The following is a 24,160-nucleotide window of genomic DNA, read 5'->3' on the forward strand; positions in this document are numbered from 1 at the left end:
AGCCCAGTCAGGCAGGACCAGTCAAGAACTCCGATTAAACCAGTACCAGTTAGCCTAAGTGATCGACCACGTTCAGCTAACACTGAGCAGTGAATTAATGCTCTGTGTTACCTGGGTCGAGTAGCGTCTTACACCTAAGAGACAGCAGAGAGCATGATAGTCAAGGAACCAGGCCTACAAAACAACTGTGAATAACAGCCTAAATACTGATATTATACTATAGAATCAAACTACAAAGCTTTGGGAGAGACAGCCTACCAGGCAATTGCTCATTAAGATGACAGATGACATACTGCATGCGGCACGCATGCAGTAACAACTGATCACGAGGCCTGATTTTCATGTAGCTCACACCAGTTGGGTCAATCTAGCACCAAGCTCATTCGCACCAAGCTTGCCAAATGTACTGCCAAATGCAAGGAGACCTGTGAGGAGTCTTGGGTGGGACATGACTTCCTGACCTAAGAGTACCTCCATCAGTCTGATCACACACTAACTCCCAGAATGAGCCGAGAGACAGTGGGTGCTTCTCAATGCTAAGAACGCAAAGATCATACTTGTGGTCTTGGCAAGACAGGTCTTGCTAACTTACCTCCAGGGACGGATTACGGACCGGGCCAGCGGGGCCGCTAGCCCAAAACAATTTGCAACGCTTATCAACAATGTATTTTTTTTAGAGGGCCTACATTCTTTGATCCTCTGCCTACAAGGGCCCCTGACCCTATAGGGAGGGCGTTTGGCTGCCAAGGGCCCTTGGTGGGGGGCCCACACAACCCATAATCCGTCCCTGCTTACCTCCCTAGAACGAACTTGGGATGCAGTGAATCATTGGATTGTTCTCGTTTGATGAGGATGCAACCGATGCATCCTTGATATTTGAGGCGGGGCAGGAACAACATCGAAGGATTTTTACTGTCCTCCGTATTTCTCTTCTTGAGTATTGGAACTGGCTTTCAGCAATGGAAGACGACATAAGACACGTACGCGAGAACACAAGTACGGTCAAGTACACATACTGAGAAACACCCAGTGTACAGGTGTCAGCAGGCATGAGCTTAAGGTGACAACCAATCACAGCAGAGATAACACACCTGACTTGCTGATGTGGTGACTCGGCACACTGAGAGCCCACCCCCACCACCACCAGGTTACCTGTTCACACTCCCAGAAAATGCCGTAGCCCAGTTCAGTACGGACATCAAAATGGATAATAAAGTCCCACAGATCATTTAGCCATCATGGTGTTTCAGTCTGAACAGAGGTTCTGATGTTAGGATCTTACCTAGCCGCTCTTGCTCCAGTGCTAACCGGCACTTGTCATTGGCCTCTCATTGGACGCTTAGCCTAGTAGCACTTGTACCCAGCTGGCTCCTTGACAGCCATATGATTGTGGTGTATTATCTGTCTCTCTGCTACGCTGCTTTGGACAGATGAGTCGACTAAATAGTTTAGCGTAAATATAGCTCTGACTGAGGCGGCGACCAAACCCTCAGCAATCAGAACTTGCCCAAAACCAACACTACGAAATCCAGGGACCTCCACTACGTTCGTGTCGCCCGGCAACCGTAAATGTGTGACAAACTGACAAACGGCTGGCTCGCGACGTACACCCACGCAGCACTGGGACCGCGCGCCATTTCCATACCAAGCAGGGCGGCTCTCTGTTGAGGAGAAGAGGGGGAAAAAAAGACGTTTTGTTCCAAGCCAGAAACTTAACGTTCATTTCTTATTTCTTGTTTGCATTCTGTTGAAAACACGGCATTCTAATTATGTAACACATATTGGTATAATGATTTTCATTAAGCCATAGAATATGATATTTTCCATTTAATTACCCATTTATTAAGACTTTGCATGCTTTGTTTGCCACCAGGACGGCTGATCGAAGCTCACTGGATGAATCAAACAGATTATCACTATTATTCTCACCTGGTACACCAGCCACCCCCCCACCCCCCCCAAAAAACAAAAGCACTCTCTGTGATTCAAAAAGAATCCCTGAATTACTGAATTAATAAGAGCCACATATCACCAAAGTCATATTTCACGGTCAGCTGATCCGGAATGATGATAGCCTGCATTTTACCCCCCCCCCCCCCCCCCCCCCCCCAAGCCCTTTGGGATCAGCGAAGCCTATGGAAAGCGGTCCAGCAGGGGTTAAACCTGGACACCCACGTACCTTATGTTATATCTGTGGGCTTTGTGGGCTTATAGCATTGGTGCTGAACACCCAGTGTCAGTAATGGACACAAACTACAGGCACACTGGAGACTTACAGTTAAATATGTAGAAAGGGGCTCAGCGGCCGGACTAGCAAGGAAGTTATTACTGCTGAAGAGGGATCGTCATTAAGCAGGAGGCCATGGTGCTCTGGCTCTTTATGGGACAGCTTCCATTTTACTTTCTACATATGCTGTTCTGTCCAGGAACACATGTTAGTCAGAATTTTATCATCAAGTGGTAACGTTGGTGTTAGTCTCCCTGGCTCTCCGCCCAATGGGAGAGCTGCCCTCAATTGCCGCCCCCCCACCCCCGTCCCCCACATGGCAGGCGGAGGTTCTGACACCCTCCAAGCCCCGGCAGATGGGAGGGATTGCCGGGGGATGCCCCGTGACTTGATGCTCCCCGCGTGGTTGCGTCACTGATCTGGAATCCCGAGAGCCTCGGAAGCGAGCGGCCAGGTTTGACCGGAGAGGCCGCATCCGGCTCCGATCTCCAAGTGTCTGGCAGCAGGACCGCGATCCGTACTGCAGGGAAACCGACTCTTACCCGGAATTCGCTTCAATGCAGACAGAAGCAGCTGCTGTTGTTAAAGTTTGGCAGCATTAGCATGTGACCTCTAACATTAAAAAAAAGAAAAAAATAAGAGAAACAGTCACATCAGAAATGTGTTTTAAGTATATAGTTAAGCTATATGTGCAAACGTCACCATCGTATGTGGAGTTTTTAATCCACGCAGTGAGGCACCAGTTACAGTCTCATCTCTGATTCCACACCAGAACAGGGAGGTCAGAATACAACAAAGTGCCTAAATCGCTATGGTCAGCAGTGCCATGGTAGCCAAGTGGCCCCACACACGCAGCTGGGGGGAACCTTCCGGGTGTAGCTCAGACAGCAGCTCCCCCTGGTGGAGAGTGGGAGAAGCCTTAGCATCAAGGCTGATTTAACATGACTCCTTGACCATATGGATGCAGCAGCAAACAAACAGGCGCAGGCTGTGCCAAAGCCCATCAGCAGCTCACCGCAATCGGCCCCCCAGCCGGCTTTTCTCCCCGCGTTTCACGGACGCGGAAGCAGCCGCAGCTGCCAAGGGAGGTACACATTCCGCGGGCAGCTGTCGGGCACGCCGACGTGTGTCCCCAGCGGAGGCCGGATATTAAAGCCAGACCGTCCGAATCCCCATCGCAGTGGGAACAATCCGGCATGATAGGGCGGAGGCAGCGGGCGGCAAGGCTGTGACACGGTCGTTCACAGGAAGCAGTCAGCAGAGGGTTTACATGCCGGAGATTTCCTCCGCGGCCTGGGGTGACAGAAACCGGCCTTTAAGTCAAGACAGACCCAAGCCCCTCAAAAGCTTTTAACGTTTATGAAACACAGCTGACACGTGATTCTCATCGACTTCCTTTACAAACTGCCGACTGCAGAAGCTTCACTCTGGTTCCGCCAGAGAGCCACATGTAGGAAACAGGACCAGCATGCTGTCCGGTCAAACAAGCCGCCAAATCTGGAGCCCTGGTGAAGGCCCTGCTGGCGTTCAGAGCAGGCTGCCTTTGGGGGGGGGCACCACCATCCCATTCCCGAGCGCGACTTTGCTATTCCTTCAGCTCCCATCTGCTGTCTTACATGGAGATATAAACATCAGCCACTGATCCAACACTGTGCTCTCACTGCTACGGGACGCCCTCCAGGATGAACAGGATGACTACGCTGATCACCATATGCTGATACCAAGGTATCCCTCTCATCTGACCCTGCACGTCCAGTGTCTCAAATCAGGACACATTTGGACTAAAACGTGGAGATCAGCATGTCCTTATTCATGTTAGAGCAAAATGTAGCTATTTTGTGTTTCTCAACCCAGTCCACAGTGACCCCCCAGACTGTCCACATTTTTGCTCCATCTCAGCTCCCTGCCAGACAGACAGGACAGGGTTTGAGAAACAGTGATGTTTGACACTAGGGGGATGTATTGCAATCATTTAAATACAAAAGACTATTTATTAGAGAGTATGAATGAATTAAAATTAAATATTGGGGGGTGCATATCCCCCTGACCCCTTTAGTTCCTATGCCCCTGGCTGTTTGTGCCACGCTGGAAACAAGAGTAAGCTGGCTAACATATATTAACTTCTACATGAGTGGGGATGACTCAGTTACCCCACGGACACATTTACAGGGGTAGAAAATACCGACAGCCAGCTTTCCGTACACACCGTGTCCTGAGAGTATAAGAAATTAATATTTATTGGATTCTAAGCCCTCATTTAAGCAGAGCAACATTCATCATGTCTTGTATATCAGTACTCATTTCACAGCCCAACAGAGACGTCATTACAGTGACTATTCCTGGGAGACCTACAGTACTCCAATCTCAGCGCACGTCAGCAAATGCGGCCGTTTTGAACAGAGGGCTGAAAAATTGCATACTGTCTTGCGCAGGTCCTGGTTTGAGACGATGATGACATTGGGCGGGTCGCCGACGGCGGTGGCTGCACCTCCGATGTTGGTGAAGATCACTTCTGCAATCAGGACATGTCTGGGGTCCAGATTAAGTACCTCACACAACCTGCAGGAGAACGAGAGGCAGAGAGAGTGAGGAAAATCCTGCCACTTTATGAGAAAGGCGGGTGGAAGTTAGACCCTGATTCAATCCGTTTAAAACATTCCAGAAAGCTCCATGGGCAGCCAGGGACAGCTATGGAAGAAACGGCAAACCACAAAAATAAAGATGTACAGTATGTACGGCACGCCACAGAGCTTCCGTGCACCTGCAGCAGCAGGAGTTCTTGTGGCTTAGAAAGGCCAGAGACGGCCAGGTGTGGAGAGTTTTTCTGAGGCTTCATCTAATAACCGGCCCATGCATCACACAGACCCTCACTGACCTCTGCATTCCACCAGGGGGGGCTTGTCAAGCTGACCTGGTTTCTGTCACCAAAAAAAAATATATATTCAACAAGCTGATGAAATACTGCTCTGAGAAAAACAGCCTTTTCAGGTTAATCTTTTGTGTTGGAGGAGGCAGAATTACACGGAGCAATTCATCTGTTCAAAGGAATGATTTCTGTTGGCTACTTACAGTATGAAAGCGATCTTCCTCCAATCAAACGGTGCATACTAATCCTGTTCGATAAGACAGGTTGGGAGCAGTCAGCTTTGCTGGGAAGCTTCACAGAGCTCACGCAATAGGCTATATTAACCGGATCATCTCTCTACACATTCATACACCCTAAAACCCTGAATGAAAACGTTCATCAAAATCATCTCAGACCAAGATGTGTCTGGGTGTATAGACAGAGATGGGGCTCAAATAAGCTGAACAACATTAAAAATGGTGGCAGGCAGAGCAGCTGTCTGAAGGTATGCAGACCCGACAAAGGGAGCAGTCCATAGGAGGTGTCTAACATAAGAATCACACAAGGTTCTGCAGATCACAGATCCTCTAATTATATTCAAAGAGCAATTCAGGCCAGCGGCCAAAGAACAGCAGAATTCTCTAATTGGCTGAGCAAGTCGTCTAGGAATAGAGACAGCTTCAAGACGGATAGAAGACGGACTGATGCTCAGTCTACAGCAAGACGCCCGGAAACGTCCCAGAAGCAGTGGAGACCACAAGACGTCCCTAGGTACACGACAGCCAGCAAAGCGCGGTAGATGTGAAAAACATAACACACAAGCATCACAGGACAACTAGCGCTTCGCGGCGGATGTGGAGGGGGCGGGTCCACGCAGGGGCGGAGTCTACTGAGTCTGCTTACAGTCAATCGGCAGCAGAGCGGCAGACATTAGGCCTTGTCGTCCATCGCCGACTCCAACACGTACCTTATGGTGACAGGGGTGAAGAGCATCATGGTGGTGACGTTGTCCAGGAAAGCAGACAGGACAGCGGCGATGAGGCAGAGGATGGTAATCATCAGCCAGATCCTTCCTCTGGACAGGTGGTACGCCTCATTGGGGAGAACAAGCACACGCAATGCTCATGCTTTGCTCATGCTCAATACGGTCCTGCAAAAGGGGCTACAGTATCATAATCCGCTTATTTTAATGATTATCAGTTAATCAGCCATGCATCTGCATCACATGACCGAGATCGGATTCAGGATTAAAGTGACCTTAGACACCATCCCAGCAAGCAAAGGGTCACACACACAAGAACCAGGCACCTTAGATGCACCAGTCCACATAAGCCACGGAAGATAACCGGACGTCCCAAAAGAAACACACACAAGCTCATAACCACATCATTTAAAGACAAAATCCATACATATATAACAGAGGACAAAATCAAGTGTGTTCAAGGTGTTGAGCTCCCCCCCCCCACCCCCAAAAAAAAGCTAAATTTTCATACCAAAATTCCATACACAAATGACAGATCTGAATGGTCAACATCACCAACAATGACAGTCACCGTTTAAAAATAGAGACGTTCCGGAAGGTTCCTGAGACCACTCTCACAGCACATCGCTCATTTACAGTCACATAACAGGTAAGGAATCAGCCTGATTCGAGCCCCCGGTACAGGAGTGATGTCCTCTGTGAGCGCTGAATCACGGTCATAAATTTACCCAATGACACAGCGGGCGTAGGGGGGCAGGGGGGGAGGCTCTGTGTTAGCACTCCGCCATGATTAAAGAGACACCGATCTACAAAGGGGCAAGAGCGATCCCAGCAGCACGGCCCAAGGTCAACAGCTCAGTCAGTCCCGCATCAGCGTGGGGGAGGGCAGGATGGATGGGATTTTGCGGTGAGAGCAGCTCCAGGACGGCCACACTTACAGCCAGCAGCTCATCACTCTCCTCGACATGCAATTTAATTGAATCCCCAGTCCTTAATTAATGCCTCTTGGCTTCCAGAAGTTATTTTTTCTTGTTTTGCATTTGTACTTTTAAAAATTTCTGAGTCGATTTTTTTTTCCAATCAGTACTACGCCTCTCATAAGCTTCGGATGGGAAAACGGCAGCCGTGCCAATTTCTGCGGCAGACATCATGATCCACCGTGATCTTCCCAGCTGACAAATATTTACAGAAGCGGTTCGAGTGAGGTGCTTATCCCAGAACTGGCAGCCGATCATGGTACAGACCCTTACTGCAAAAAAGACCAGTATGCATGAGTACTTACAGAACATCACTTCTGAAATTGATCTTTATACACTGTTGATATTCCACAACTCCTTTAGTTAATTAAAAATAAGTATATCGACTTCTCTTTCCAGGCTTGTAAAGGTAATACATCAACTGTACATTTTCAATAAAAGCTTCTGTTTACGAGTGAGCACTAATTTTAACAACCTAGAAAAATATTTCTTGAGTAGGTACTTGTGTAAAACCACAAGGTTATTTAACTGAATGTCCTCCACCTTTCGCAATATTAACATTTGATTCTAAAACTGTCCAAAATGACCGTTTTTCCTGTGTTCTCCACTACCTTTAACATATTTAACTTTGGCTAAAGGTTGTTGTTACTTTGTTGAAGTAATTTAGTTCATGATACATTCCTAATATTCAAAAGCAGACCTTGTCAGGATTCATACCTCAGTATTTTAAGGTGCAGTTCCTGGATCATATTAAATTGATCATTTCAGCCAGATTTAGGTGTCAGAAAGAGTGTTTTCCTCTAAACAAATAAATATGCATACAGAGAAAAAAATTAAAAGGAAAACAGAACAGTGACAGGAGGAAAAACGGAAAGATGAGTTTGTCGGTTCAAACAATGCTTTCCTTAATAGGCAATTTTAATCAATATTTGTCATTTAACTCTGATACAAAGCTATACAAGCTTATATGAAAAGTCCAACGACAGCTCCGACCTTGCCACAGAAAATGCAGATGATGTATCCAAAATACGAGGGCACCTAATTAACTGTCATCTGGAAAGGCAGACTGACGCCCCCCACCACCGCCCCCCCCACCACCCCATCTTCCTGAAATCGCCTGCAGCTAATCAGGGAGCCTGAGAAACTCGTGTCACTCAAATAAAGAGTGGCCTGCAAAACAACATCCAGACCAGCACAGCGTCGAATCTGGGATGCTTTCTGAGTCACGTACTGTGAAGTTAAAGTCAAATGTGTGGATGGGAACCTGGGATCAAATTCAGAGGTGATCCTGAAAAACCACACAGTCATGTTCCACTCAAATTATTACACTGATTGGCAAAACGGATACAGGCAGGCAGACCAAGAAAAGGAAGAGACTGCGTTAGAGTTATATCGAAATAGACAATTCATAAGGTGCTACTGATTAAAGACTGGAAGATGAGGCAGTTTAATCAACCAGCGGCTGAACCGGGTATCTTCAGAATCACAGACACCCGGTGTGTTAGACAGGTACCACTTCACAGACTTTATGCATGAGACCAATACACAGTGCATATGAACATGCTTCCAAACAAATCAACAGGATTCTTTCACTGCACCGCTAGAAGGAAATTCTCATGAAAATTATTGTTGATGCCCCCGAGTCAAAATATATTCTGCTAGCTAAATTGCCTTAACAGAGACAGAAATTCCAAACACCTAAAATAGGTGATTTGGTGCTGAAAATAAAAGTGGAATTATTAAATCTGATTCGGAGAACTTTTCAAAGAGGCTCTAAAACCAGTTGGTTACAAAATCTGATCAGCTCTTTTCACAAAGCCAGAAGCTGGAATGCCTCATGCACTGCATTTCCATTTTCTCCAGTGTCGAGGCTGCAGTTATTTGAGAGGAAATATTTTGAAGGTAAAGGTAAATGGTGAAACAGCCGTTGGCTGGCGTGGATATAGCAGCGAATCGCCTGCAGACCTCGGCTCTCGAAAGACCAATGACTGAACAGGAGGTCGGAGAGGTCTAGCACAGCCTTCACATTTCTGAGGCTATTAGGCTGTATTCAGTAGTAGCAGACAGCGGTGAGGTGGGTCCTCCTCTCTCCTCTGCCCCAGTCCAGCACGACGCCTTCCGAATTTCATCATTTTGAGGCCTACAGTATTTGAAGGAGATTTGGAGCGCCCCCCTCCCTCAAATACCCTTGGTGTCAGGAAGGGCAATGTCTCTTAAAAATCTATTAACTCGGCAGAAGCCACAGTCAGCCTCTCCTCCTGAAATGCCAGTAGCTCTCTCTCTTTGGTGAGTCTTGTTCAGTTCTAGGAGCTCCTAAGGTTTGGGCAGCGGGGTGGAAATTTCTGGCAATAAACTCAAGGTTTTCCAAGGAAAATGGTGCTTGAGAAGCAGACACATGCTTACCCGCCCCCCCCCGACTCACCTTCACGGCACAGTAATCGAAGAATCCCGTTTCAGAAAAGATGGCCACCAAAACCATCTGCGGGAAAAGGAAACAGGCCAGAATTTTTACAGATGAACATGAACACAGCCGACCTGTCAACAGAACTCATCAGCACCAAGAGACAAGATGCACAGGGGAGCAGATTTAAAGAGACACCAATCGACAAAGAGGCGAAAATTCGAAAAGGAACAAAATCCAGAGTGTTACAGGGGTGGCTTGTCCGTATTTAGTGAGCCCCAGTCCCTTATTCATGCATCAGTAAGGATCTGCTCTCACACTGCTCAGGAACTTCCTGCTCCAGGCTGCATTTTAACTAATTTAAAACCCACACTAAGCTCCATTTATAGGCAAACAAAGGACTGGGGGGGTGTAAAACATTTATGAAGGAGGGTGTATTCCATTCATTACCAAAGTATCTGAGAATAACAGGTTAACTCCAAAAGCATTTACGTTTTTTTTTACAGACGCACTGAAACATGAATTATGCTACTTCCAATTACCCGCACCCAGGGGGCGCTCTTTGCGATGACAGGGTGATAACAGGATCCCCGTACCACATGCCAAAACACCTTCCCCGCGAATCGACGTGCTCCCCACCGTCTCCTAGCTCTTTGCTACATTTTCTCCTGGATAATGACTTTCCCCTCCTAGTTGCTGGTACACTCCATCAAAAGTGCTCGTAAGAAGTTTGTTTCCATGGAGATATGCTCTGAACACAGCAAGATCTTAACACTATGACAATGCCGAGCGGGCAGGTGGGGGCGGTGGGTAATAACAGCAGACTGTCAGACTTAGAAAAGACAGATTGATTAATTGATTTAGCCAGAAAGACAGACAGGCAGGCTCACTGATGCATTCAGACAGACAGGTAGGCTCACTGACACACAGAGACAGGCAGGCAGGCAGGCTCACCGACACACAGAGACAGACAGGCAGGCTCCTTGATGCAGAGAGACAGGCAGGCTCACTGACACACAGAGACAGGCAGGCAGGCAGGCTCACCGACACACAGAGACAGACAGACAGGTTCCTTGATGCAGAGAGACAGGCAGGCTCACTGACACACAGAGACAGGCAGGCAGGCTCACTGATGCAGACAGACAGGCAGGCAGGCAGGCTCACTGACACACAAAGACAGGCAGGCAGGCTGACTGACTGACACAGACAGACAGACATTCACATACATTCATACATATACAGACGCAGAGATTCAGGCAGACAGATAAATAAGCCGTCAGATAATTACCATGCCGAACAGCAGCGCCAGTGTTTCATAATCAATCCACTCCACCACCGTGATCAGACTGGGCCTCTGAGGGGTGGGACAGGGCAGCAAGACAGAAGCTCAGGGTCGCTCTGGGCCCCTTGTTCACCATTAAACATCCATTAGACCCCTCATGCGGAGCCAAAGGCCCCAGAACACGAACGCCTGCAGCTAACTGCCTGGGGCACCGCCGCCAATGGCAGCCACCTGCCAAAACAGCAACTTCTGCTCGACACTGCTATTGTAAACTCATTTCTCAGGAGGCATCACTCAGGAATTCTGGGAAATCAGCAGCGGAGGCGGAGCAGGGCCCCTTAACAGACTAATGAATGTGCAAAGCAAACTGCGAAGTCTTCTAGGTATATGGCCTAGGGAGTTACATTACTAATACACTCTGTTACTTACTCTTTAAATGGGCCTTACTGCCCTGCAGAAATTACCCCTGATCCCAATAATTCCACCCCCCCGAGTACTCTCAGACATACTGCAGTTCCATCAAGGTACCATTTTTGAGGTAAAATTATGAAACAAGTAAAGTAGAATTCACGAACTTTACCACCATTTAAGGCACATTTTCTTGGTCACTATTGTGATAAGTTAAATTTATTATTTTGCTACCTGATCAATTTTTCTAGCCACTTGCCGCCACTGATCACTGTGTGTTTAATAAGCCGGTGACAGGTGCTGAGAACCTTACATCTCCGATGATGGCGAGGGCTGCTAAAGCCGCCAGCGATCCCAGCATGGCCGCCAGGGTCCGGTGCACAATCTGAGGGGCGATACAGCAAAGGAGCATGTTATGTGCAAACTGCCATCACGCATCACGCTGGGGGGTGGGGGGTATGGGGGGCAGGGGGAGTACAGTCCCAGACACACCACAGAATCACATCTAGAAAAATCGTCCCAGTACCCCCAGAGCGCACTGGAGGCAGTAGCAGAGAAGAGAACAATTCCACCCACCCTCCACAGGGGGGCACTATCCTGGAGCACATTTCACCGATAAGAGGCACTTGGTAAAATTTGCTAACCAAGGGGAAGCGGGTCCCCCTTGACAAATTTGCAGTAGCCCCCCTGTCATGCTGACCCCAGTGTCCCCCCGCCTCCTCCGCTACTGGGCTGTGCACAAAATCATTCTATTCTTCATCCCCATCCTGCCATCGAATACCAACGCGCACAGTGTAAAACGAGCGCAGTGTAAAACGCGCGCAGTGTCCTTTCCGGAGTGTCCGACCCCTGTCTGAAGGCACAGCTGTCACCTTGCTCCTTCTACATTAAGCCCCCCAGCCCATTAATTGGCTTGAGCAGTTGGAATCAAGGTCCAGAATAAAGAAGACCTCCACTGAGGCTGCAATTACGTGCTGGTCTCGCACTAAAGAAAGGCAGGTCTGCAGGTCCATTCATCACTATTAGACATGAATCCCAACAAGCAGATGGCGGTATTCAAAATATACCGTAAGCAGAAAGCACCAACATCTTTGCAACCCCTTAGTGAACAACAATTTACTGGCCGAGGAGGAAGGCAGCCACGCACTCATTTAAACCCCCCGTAAGTGAAGCACAATGAACTCATGCCCTTTCAAAGTGTCTCAGCCAGAACTCACCCCATCATTAGTCTGCTGACTGCAGGCCATTACGTTTGGAGTTTGCAGTTCGGAGATTGGAACCTGTAAAACCTGCCACTTTCAAAAGCAGCTCTTCAAGCTGACTGTCATGACCCATCTACAGCTGTCCCCAGGGTGGGGGGACAGGACCGCAGGTTTAATTTCACATAGCACAAAAGGAGCATAAAGAATTACACAAAGGTGAGACCCCCAGAGACTCGCTCAAGTTGCCACTTCGCGAAAGAAGGAGAAAAACATTGTTCCGTTTGTATTTTTTTAGGTGACAGAGTGATGCTGTCAGTCACTGTTAATGTGATGAGCATCTCCCATTCGTGCATTTTTCACAGAAGTAAATGTCTAGACGCTTGCTGCTTAGATATTAAAAACTTTAAAGATGCAATCCAGCAGCCTGCACGTGTGAATGACAAAGCGGGACGAGTCGCTCCGCCCAGAAGCCCGGCTCTCTCACACCCGCGACGGGGGACAGTCACTCTGGGGCGCGTTGACCTGGCTTAACTTACACTTCATCCCTGGTACCTGTGCAACTGCTGCATGGCACATCAACACAGCAGTCCATCTGTCCTAATCGCTCGTCCGGACCAGGCTCAGAGCAGCGTGGGAGAGCACTGACTGCTTGGGATATAGGTGGGGACTTGGAATGGGGGCCTGAACAGTCCCAGCAGGCTTGAGGACAGGTTAAGGAAACTTGTGATTTATGGGTAGGAAGCCAGCCGCTTTGAACGAGAACCATTTCCTACTACAACATCCAATTAAAGTGGGTAGCTGACATCTATGCCATCTGTGGAGGTGCCTTATTAACACTGAGGTGGGTGAGAAGGCCAGTTGAGTGGAGCACTCCATCGAGAGACGGGTGACAGCAGTCTCTTCCCCTTCCCCCCCACCATACCCCCCCGCCCGTCATGACTGTCACTCTCCTAAAGGACTCCCCTAAAGCGCTCATACATATTGTTCTTTCAAAGCCGAAGTAAATATCCACACTGTTCATACGCAGACAGACAGCGCCCTGAACCTTTCTAGATGATGGTTGGTGACATGTGAAGCACGCATGTTTACAACAGGCAGGGAATGTTCCGGAAATCTATAAGATCAAGGACTGCGGGGGCGTCTCATCCCCCATGGAGGTGCATCCCAGTTCTTCAGAAAAACAGAAGGAAGCTGTAAGTGCGTTGGTGTTCTGCATCTCTGAGGGTCCTCCTCCCGTTCACCGTGCACTTTTCAACAGGAACTGGGTCACCCGACACTAAGACTGTGATTTATAGAGATAACAAACTCTGATTGGTGAATGCAGAGCCACAGTAACAAACAGAAGGCTTGACCCAGTCACTCGAAGGACCACCTGAAATTCACTAGCGACAGAAGGACGACCATTCCCCAGACAGCTGGATCGCTTTTGATTCATTTCAGATTGACACTGATGCTGGTGAGGGCTTTCACATCTGAACACCATACCCCCAATCAGAGTGTGAGACCTTACAGGGTGTTACGAATGCGCACCAATCAGAGGGCATCATGCTAGCAGCCTGAGAGCTAAAACAAATCACAAAGCTGTGATGCTATCCTTAGTTGCTGAAGAAGCTGGACACCACGGATATTTTAAGCCTGCCACAAGACAAGCGAGGCTTCGGCTGCTAATCCTGGAGACTTTCTGATGGAGGAGCAGCGAGCTGCGATCATTAAATCCAACGCTATCTGGAATCGAGTCTCATTCAGGCCAGAATACAGGGCTGAGCACTAACTCGGGAGGGATAATAGCAAGTCTGTCAAGAGCATAAACCCACATCTAAAGGAACAGCCAAGAGTTATAGCCATGATCCCAGGGCAGTTTCACCCACGTAGTCAAAGCTTGTTTTGCTTAAAAATGACCAAACTGTGCAGGAGAGCAAACAGAAGCAGAGCTAAATGCTACAGAGAGATGCTGGATGTGAAATAAGAGTCAGCGTGGTTACAGGTGGCGTTGAAAAGCCAAGAAGAGGCCACTTAAGTGCTCTACAACTCCTCCCACACAGACCCTAGACCTCTGCAATCAAGTGAATGAGATGAGAACCCAGCTGTAGCATTCAGAAAGCTATCTGCATCCTTGAGGACATCTGTGACCTCTAAAAATACACAAGATGAAGTAAAGTGAAGAACTGAAGTCATCACTGGACTGTAAAGGTATGCTGGAGTCTGAGGAGATCACATGGCCACACACAGGACTGTTAGCGTCTTGCATGCCCAGCTCAAGAAATGAAGAATGAACACACAGAAGGTGGGCAACTGAGTGTCACTAATGACTGTAGCGTCATCATACCTTAGAGGTGAGGTCTGCTACTGGCCACCATGGTTCCTTAGAGACCACAAGATGACAGACAAGAATCTGCTGGAAGCCAAGTTCAAAGGACACGGTCGCAAAAAGGGAGAGAGACAGGGATCTTGCAGAAGCTGAAGGGCCTCAAACTTAGGTGATTAATTGCACTAAAGAAATTTTAAAAAGCCTCTGAAGGATGCATGAAGAGCTGTCGGTTTAATGGACGGACACTTTTTCATGTCTTATAAACGGTACCCCTGCAAGGATAAACGCAGCCAGTGGAGTTTGGCGACTGGCTTCAGCTGCGTACCGGTATTTCCAACAGCGCACAATTAGGGGCCAGTATAGTATAACAGATGCATGAAGTTGTAGTAAATGTGTTTTATTTGAATATTGATTATTTTAATGACTTATTTTTTAAATAAATAATATTAAAATAAGTGTATTGTTCTTGCAGCAGTTTTCCAGGTCCTGGGACATGTGGCCCACAGACTAGCATTATGCTATAGAATAGAAATAGGCTCACTGCCTAACTAAGACATAATCAAAGTGATGCGAGTTGTACACTGATGGATTAAAAACACAAAAGGGAAAATGAACACTAATCTCTGATGCCGTACAGGCGGCAAGAAAGAATTAGGCTTTTTAAAAGCACGGGCCTCTTAGATGAAAAGCAGGGACAAGAATTTCACTTCAATTACAGGAGCATCACATCTGCATCACAAAATATCTATTCATGTGAAAACGGTAAGGTAAGAAAAGCTCACTGACAGAGCGACTCCCACAATTCGAAAAGAAAGAAATCAATAACAGCTTCGAAATAGGAATAACAACGGATCAAAAAAGGAAGGAACCACAGATGTATATAAAAGCCGACAGTTACAGATATGCCGTTTTCCAATCGCGGCCCAGTATACTGCATATTAAATCACGTACAACCAGCATCACGTGAAAGAGGTTCCAAGGAGTCCATCATCGCCCTCTAGGGGGCAACATGTACAACTGCAGTCTGCTGTGTCTATACACAAGACTCCCAAACAATTAGCATAGAGCTGAAAACGTCAGCCATGCACTAAACACAGATAACCAGAAATAATTTCACTTGTCTGAGAGACTTCAACTGAATTTCTTCTGCTATAAACATAATCCTTCAGGCTTGATTTAAATCCCCCCCCGACTAACCTATGTTTACATTAATTTAAAACTTTCACAAAAGATTGTATTCTTGCTGATAGCATTCAGTTAAGGATCGGAACGGTCTGTGGTCATGCAGGTGACATTGGTTAGAACCTGGCTGGTGAAACTGCATCTCACTTGTACGGCGAGACCATCGTTTGTATAGCAAGCTGATCACAAACCGTCATCTGCTCAGGTCAAGTGGACTTCAACCATTCAGTTCGTAGTTTAGGCCACATATACAAACAGTAACAAAATGGGAATATACTTTTATAAACCTCAATGCGAGTCTTGTCTCTCTGCTTCTAAGCCTGCTTGTGTAATTTCTTTTTTGAAATATGCCTGAACTAAAGTTAAAACACACGATTAGGATTCACTTAAAAGGAAGGTAGTGTACCTATAGACAGTCATGCCTCTTTTTCAAGGACCGTAAAACCGATGAAAATGTCTCCAAAGTTACCTCAAAGATAATGAGGACATAGACACCCGCAAGAATGATCCCAGCGATGACCACCTGAGTCTCCACGTTGACGTAGAGGGACTGGTAGGTCATAGAGAGGGGTATGACCTCACTGCCCTGCAGGAAGGCCTGGATGGTGATGGAGACGGGCCCACTGGTGGGGAGAGCAGGTGAGGAGACCATTAGCAGGCACCGCTAATCATAGGATAGCCTGCCGATGACGAGGGTAGCACACCATTAGCAGCCGTGAAGACCTCATCACCTGCTGAGCATCTCAAATGCCCTGGACATCAAGATCTGCTCGTTCCTCTGGGAGTGAATTGGTATCGTCCAGTTGTAGGTCACCTGATTATTCAAGAAAAGGTGAAAACCAGGTAATTTACCGTGTTATTTCTTTACCAGTTACTAAATACTGATTATGCCATGGGGGGGTCTGCTGTATATATGCAAGTGGCTCTTTGTACTTTTTACTCCTTAATTGTGTAGAATAGAAATGGAAAAGTTAAATGCATGGCTGTTTTATGAAAGTACTTAAATACGTTCTCAAAGCAAATCGCTCCAGCCATTGTCACGAAGGCCTAAACCTTGTGACCGCAGATGCTGAGTGATGGTTGTGATGGGCGGGGGGGTAGGACTGACCGCGGTATACCAACCTGCTGGCCACGGCGCCGCCGTAAGCCCCCCTCCTCAGCCTGCGCCACCTGGACCAGGACATACTCCCCGGGGGCTTCACCCAAGGGCCGCCGCAGGAACGGCCCGCCCATCTGCAGCCTCAGGAGGGCGCTGTCCCGGAAATCACTCAGATTCCTGGCTGTGTGCCTGCAGTCAAGGCATGCAACTTCCACTGGGTGAGTCCTGGGAGGTCACTCCCATTGTCACCCACTCTGAGAAAGCTCCCCCTTGTGGTGAATGTGCCAATTACCACTGCTGTCTGGCAAATTCATAAAAACTATATAACTAAATTAAGACAGATATACAAGTTATTTCGGGCTAACTGAAAAATAGTTTTATGTTAATATAAGCTGAAGTAATTCCCCGACCTGCACTGATGACCTGAATGACATGGCACTGAGTAGCCCGTTAGAGTCTCAGCCCTTCATGCTACAGTGCATCGCATCTGTCATGACTGACATGGCAAATCAGTCCCCAGGCCCAGGACAAACCGTGACACTTGATTCTGGGAGGTTCCTGGATAAAGATTGACAACTCTGCCGACCAATAGGCAGGAAGGATACTGAAGCTCACAGTAGACGAGACAGCCAACATCTGCCAGGGGTTTCCGTGATCAGGATAAATGCTGAAGAACAACTGAATCGAACACAAAGTGTCGTTATAATCTGATATGAAGTCTGAAGGAGCATAGGGCACAACTGGTGCCATTTTAACCTACATATTGGTGGGGGGGCTCTTACTCCCCCACCAATGCGGTTTGTTCTCTAACAACACCAGTGCTGACTGGCTTGGGCTCCTATAGAGGAGCTCACGACCGCACTGGAAACACTGGAAATCACTCACCGAACAGAGGATGACAAGGATGAATATGCTGGCAACTTTGGAAGTCTTTAAGCAATAACTGCAAGAGGGAAAAGGTTTTAAAGATTCTCGTCTAAATGCAAACCAGTGGCATAAGGCTTTTCAGTCCCATCTTCAGGGCAAGATAAGGTATTTCATGCATATTTCATATTTTGTGTTTTCAGCGAGAATGGCACTGAGAAATCTTTTTTATTTATTTATTTATTTTACATAAACATCAGCATGTTAGGAGCAGATACACCAGATAGACTCTATGGCACAAAGGACAAACGCATATCAGCTCCCTGCGGGTTTAACACTGCCCCCCAGTGGTCATTTGCTGGCTCACACTGAGGCAACCCAGACAGTGCTGAGGTCCTAGCATTTACTCAAAGAACCCTTTAAAAACTGGAAGCGTTTGTAAGGTTTAAACCCCACTACAGGGACACTCAGAAGGGGAGCGGGGTCTGACATTTTCCTGTGCGCGGGACCCCCATCTGTCCCGCCTCTTAGACAGACAGCTGTGCTGCTAGGTCCATTCCCAGACCCCAAACATTTTATGAAGGAAATTGCTGCCCTCTTACCCCATTTAGCTGTGGGCAAGGTGGGGGTCACTGGGGGCAGATAGAAATGAAGCAGGATTGGAAGCAGTAAATGCGGCCTTTTGGTTAACATCAGGTACATGGAGGGGGGGCAGCATTAATAATCCAGAGGACTGTCTAAAGAATAGTGGAGCGTGATTAGAAGAGGCTGCCAGCATAAATTTTTTAAAGGTTAACAGTGTTTCACAGTCCATCAGTCCCATGGTAGCCGGGGGTGAGGGGGCGGCACAAACAGACCGACACATGGGGGTGTGTGGGGGGGGGAAGCTCACCGCAGGCGGTCGGAGAGCATGAAGCTGAAGACCGGGCCATCCTGAGGCTCGCTCTTCTCCGTCGACAGCGAGCGGGACAGCTCCGTGACCTCACTACCCAGCCGGTACCTTCCCTCTGCCTCCCCAGAGCAGCCGTTCCACGACTGCTCCTGCAGGGTCAGATAGGTGAAGCTGCCGGTAGACAGAAAGGGACCGGAGGTGGGGGTGGCGGGGGGATGGGGGGGGTGAGGAAATACCACAAGCCAGGACACGCACCTCTGCCCCTCAGGCCGCCGGGGACCGTACACTCAGGCAGAAGTACTTCATCCGAATCGCACCGCAAAAGCACCCAGCTGTACGACTAGCGAGTCCCATAGGACGCAAGTGTCAGATAAATAACCAATCAGAGCCGCCTGTCAGGGCAGGATGGTCTCATTCCCATCCAGCGCACTTGTCATGTGACTGTTACTGACAGCATGCTGTGGGGCCTTCTTGAGGCGTTTTGGTGGCAGCTTACAGGAGGGACTGGTGTTTAGGTGACACCCACAGCCATTTGTGGCTTCATGCCCCCTTTTTGCATTACGGTTTCTGTGTGGTCTGATAAGGACTCTGTCCACACAAAGAGGGGGGGGGGGGGCAGTGATCAGTCAACATTTAAGGGTCCAATCTGGCAGAGAAATGCATTCAGGCCCGTATCCAAATTCCTACGGCGGGAGGCGAACTGAAATCAGAATGAGACAAAAGGCTTAAAATGTGAAGCCAGGAGATTATGGCAGAAGCGTATTCCTGCCGGGACTGGTGGGATCTGGCAAGCACTGGCCAAGGCAGTGACGTCATCCAACTCCTCACCATGTTTTATGCTGGGGGCGGCATGGTGGTGCAGCGGTTAGCACTGTTGCCTCCCACCTCTGGGACCCGGGTTTGAGTCTCTGCCTGGGTCACATGTGTGTGGAGTTTGCATGTTCTCCCCATGTCGTCGTGGGGTTTCCTCCGGGTACTCCGGTTTCCCCCCCACAGTCCAAAAACATGTTGAGGCTGATTGGAGTTGCTAAATTCCCTGTAGGTGTGAATGGTGTGTGAGTGTGCCCTGCGATGGGCTGGCCCCCCATCCTGGGTTGTTCCCTGCCTCGTGCCCATTGCTTCCGGGATAGGCTCCGGACCCCCCGCGACCCAGTAGGATAAGCGGTTTGGAAAATGGATGGATGGATGGATGTTTTATGTTAGGGAAGTTTGTTCCATAAAATACAAAACTATAAAGACAGTCATAGACGACTATACGATAAAATCGTACTATTTCCCGATACATATACATTCTCCCGCTAAGTAATGTGACAGGGACTCCCCCAAAGCTTTCAGAGCAAATCTTCCCATTCCCACCCCCAATAATGTTGCTTTATATATTGAATACAGAACATTCATAGTGAATAATTTGAGGACATGACTGAAAATGCACACTTCTGCAGATTCATTACGAAGATTATATCGCATTCTCTGAAAAAGGCCTGAGTTAATCCTATTTCCAAACTATACACTTGTCAAAAATAGAGGCCTTTGCCAGGAAATAATGTGGCAGGGAAAAATTAACAGCGGGTCACGTACCCAGCACCGGCGCCGTCGGAGAAGCCCAGGAGCGGCGAAGTCTCCGAGGGGGAGGTATGGCCAGTCCGCTGAAGGGTAATCACACCAAAGTCAGGACTGTGGGCAGAGGAGGCGGAGACTCTATCAGGAGCGCAACAGCGACACAAACAGGTCAGCTGCCTTAGAGAAGAAACTCTTTCGCACGGAAAAGAATTGACACCGGCCACTCAATACATGGTCAAGAACATGAGTTATAGACAGATACACACAAAAGCAAACTCTACGCTGTTGGCGAACAAGGAGGCGCAGAAGACATGGGGGCTGGTAACAGCCCCTCGAGGCCACGAGGCTTATTAAGGGAAAAGGGTACAGAAGTCAATCCGGAACAGACATCCTCCAATATTCACATGGGCAAAGAGGCATGCTGGTGATACATGCCTTTCCTTCGCTTGACCATTGAGCTGCACTAGGCACCCAGTTGACTCTTGTTGTGGCCAACTGTGAGTAAACCAGTTACCACAGGAATGTGTGGTGCCGATGACCCTGGTGTGTGGCAGATTCCCTGCAGACCATCATATGACGAAGGTTCCCCCCCAGCACCACACCAGTGCCCCCAAGCTGCTAAGCAGAACACAAGGCAGCTCAACGCCAGGGGGGTGAGAGGACAGGTCCAGTGGTTAGGGTGAGGGTCTCTCTCAGCTGCCTGCCGGATCCTTCCATATGACAAAGAAAAACCAGGACAGCAGCGAATCCCACGATGGTCGACTTCTAGCTCAGGATCAGAGGCATCAGAGCCCGGCCAGTTTCAAACATTCTCCTCTGGTGGGAGCGGCTCCAACGGGAAATCCCGCACGTCCCGATTTTACTGTATTCGACGTGTCCATGGATCAACAAGGGAAGGGCCTGTATTTCCCTTCGTTAACCAATCACAGTCTTCATAGTACGACCAGGCTGGAGAATATATCCCAGCAGCCACTCACAGTGACAGATGCACAGGGAGGAAACATGATGAACACGCACATAAACAGCCAGGGTCAGAATTTACAGAACATCTCTGTATGTGTGAGGCTACAGCACCACCCATCTAGAATCCCTACAGAGAAAAACCTTGTATATATATACGTAAACATACACAATATAAAATAATTGAGCACAGTATCAACAGATGCCGAATAACCACAAAATCTCCCACAATGCACTTAAGGCACAGAGGTCATTAAGGCCGAAAGCAGGCCAATACAGAATTTGTTTACAAGAGCGATGCACCCTGCCGTTTCTGTTAGGCTGTAGTGTGTGTATTATATATGAACATCATTTTCCTCGAGGAGAAATACAACAGGCTACTGCCATACTTCTCAAACACAGCATTTAAAAAGGACAGATTCTCATTCCCCAAACCACCGCAAACTGAAATCAGGTTCCTCACCAACGTCGATAATGTACTCTGAAAGGAAACTGAAATATCTTATATAATTACAGGCATCTCTTGTTCGTATGAAAGGCTACAAAGACACTGTATTCTTCCTGCTCATTTTTCCACACTATAAAAGCACATGGAATGTGGAATAAATCATCGAGACGTATCACATGTACAGGGGCAGCTCACACTCCTGTCTTTGAAGTATTTAAAACAAAACCTCAAATGTCACGATTTAAAATGTGCCGAGATGACTGCAATCAAGGAACACACTGCCAGAAAATCAGCAATCCAAAAGATTCAATCTAGATTCTTCTTTGGGTGCCTTATTCGGGAATATGGTGGGGATTAACAAACCGGGACCGTGGAAGCTAATCCTCAGCGTGGTGGGGGGGGGGTGGCATCTGCAATTGCAACAAATTACACCACTAGCTTTAATTACACTCACATATTTCTATTCCACTGAAAGCAGCCTATCACAGCATCCCAGGAGAGCCACGGAGGCTAATTAAAATCTGGAAGTCACAGTAAATAATTACTGCCTCACTAATGAACCGACTCATTCCCCATTTACCAGAACTTGCTTTTGTTCTCCTCCCGCCCTGGAAGAGGGACCATGATGGGGAAGGGGACATGCCTCAGCGATCTGGGGGCGGGGGGGGGCAACAAGCCTTCAAATCCTGAAGCTTCACCCCGGCTTGAACTCCAAAGTCATCCGACACCAGTAGGACTAGGGTTCCAAGTCACTGCGCATTTGGTGACTCTCATTGTGCACTGGAGGAACTGCACAGCGGGGAGCTGGAATCCAGTACAGATACATCACTGGTCCAGCAACCATAGAGGATTCCGATCACACTTAAAAGCCTGACAAAAAAGTTCCAAAACCCTCACGTGTGGAAAGGGAGACCAGCCAATTAAGCGAGGACCCCTGGCTTCATCATGGTGCCTCCTTCACGGGCATCCTCAGCACCATCAGACGGACCCTGGGTGAGCTCTGTTCAAAGCTGTGCTTCAGGAGAGCCACTTAAATGCAACTCAGTCTGGTTTCTTCCACACAGAACCACGAATGGCAACTTCGGACCTTAATTAAAGATGGCAGACTCAAACAGAAAGGTGGCGGGGGAGGAAAGCTCGATATCTCGCACAGGCACAGACACACAGACACACAGACACACAGACACACAGACACACAGACACACACAGACACACAGACACACAGGCCTCAGCACAGCTGGATCATTTGAGAAGCCAGGAGGCATTTTGCTCATGGCATCGCGGCAGAGCCCAGGCAGTTCTTGATGCTGCACGCTCTGCACCATGCACTACTACAGGGAACACAGAAGTGAGAGCAGTCTTAGGTGCTTCTGCATCACCTGACTGCTGTACAGTTACCTGATGTCCTAGGTGGTCTGATTATCTGTCTCAGAGGGTCGGGTCGGGCTTCCACAACTAAAGATCAGACTGTGATTGGGAACCAATTCCGCTATTTTCTGTCCTTTCTCTGGGCACCTAAAAACAACTGATTACATCACTCACACTATTCATTATTTATGCTTAGGGAGAAGAAATAGACTCATTCTGATTATCACCTTTGATTCAGTTGCCCTGTCTTCCATATAATTAAGTTATATGAATATGAGCTTCCGGCAATCATTCTGGATATTAACTACAACAAAAAATATACATCTTGGCTGTAATAAAAACTCCAAATTAGCATGAAATTAGGGCATCCTACTGAATAAGTGAGTGACAATCAATTGGCAAATTAGACTCTCTTTTTAGCATGACACACACATTATAGAACCTTCCAGTTATTTGCTGCAGCAAGTCACATTCTAACAAAAGAGGATGTCATATTCATTTTTAATTCTCACTTCAGAAAAATGTTTAATTCCTGGCTGAAAAATGCCAATTGTATTTTAATTAAATATTTTATAAAGCCTTGCATCCTTTCCTCAAAAATATGCTCCCACCAAAAAAAGAAATAAAAAGTTAATTGTAACTCATTCCGCAAGGTCGATTACTTTTGTATGAAATAATCCATCTCAGCTCATCCTTTAGGGATGTTAATGCCGTAACATTATTTAGCCACGATACTTTATCTCAAAGCAATCAGGCCTAGAATGGAATACCACAAACTCAGGCTAATTACTGGACCCTCTGCAGTAATCTCCTAATGCTAAAAAGGACTCAGTTACAGGATGAAAGTTGCCTCAGTCCTTCACCATAACTCCCCGCACCTTCATAAACCATGTGATTTACAATTTGGGCGCAGATGCAATGTCGTTTGAAGTACGTGTCCCTCATCAAAATCCACGACAGCGAGTCACACGTGCTCAAGGTCAGGCTTGGGAAAAACGAGCCTCTCCCATCCACATTTCTTCCATTTAATATATTCTACTCAGGAGAGGATTCAATAAATGCTCCTAAGTCGACGAAAGTGCTTATTATTTTATGGATTTGAATTTATTCATTGGCCAGACTCTTTGCACCCGTCTTACATTAATCCCATTTGCG

At 47.7% G+C, this 24,160-nt stretch overlaps 1 protein-coding gene across 2 annotated transcripts in view; it reads right to left on the minus strand.

Moving 5' to 3' along the window:
• Positions 1-24,160, minus strand: part of oca2 (oculocutaneous albinism II) — a 55,054-nt gene that overhangs the window by 24,829 nt on the left and 6,065 nt on the right. The window contains exons 3-14 of one of the 2 annotated variants that reach the window (XM_048999398.1): positions 20,248-20,343; positions 18,670-18,840; positions 17,799-17,856; positions 17,519-17,591; positions 16,937-17,094; positions 16,546-16,628; positions 16,284-16,437; positions 11,436-11,507; positions 10,721-10,786; positions 9,454-9,510; positions 6,040-6,164; positions 4,648-4,786 (exon numbers count right to left, since the gene is read on the minus strand). In XM_048999398.1, coding sequence (XP_048855355.1) covers positions 4,648-4,786; positions 6,040-6,164; positions 9,454-9,510; positions 10,721-10,786; positions 11,436-11,507; positions 16,284-16,437; positions 16,546-16,628; positions 16,937-17,094; positions 17,519-17,591; positions 17,799-17,856; positions 18,670-18,840; positions 20,248-20,343 — 1,252 coding nt within the window. The remainder of the gene's footprint in view (positions 1-4,647; positions 4,787-6,039; positions 6,165-9,453; positions 9,511-10,720; positions 10,787-11,435; positions 11,508-16,283; positions 16,438-16,545; positions 16,629-16,936; positions 17,095-17,518; positions 17,592-17,798; positions 17,857-18,669; positions 18,841-20,247; positions 20,344-24,160) is intronic. The other variant, XM_048999399.1, reaches the window with a different exon arrangement.

This window comes from Brienomyrus brachyistius, unplaced genomic scaffold, assembly GCF_023856365.1.
Source record: "Brienomyrus brachyistius isolate T26 unplaced genomic scaffold, BBRACH_0.4 scaffold44, whole genome shotgun sequence".
NCBI classification, from domain to species: Eukaryota; Metazoa; Chordata; class Actinopteri; order Osteoglossiformes; family Mormyridae; genus Brienomyrus; species Brienomyrus brachyistius.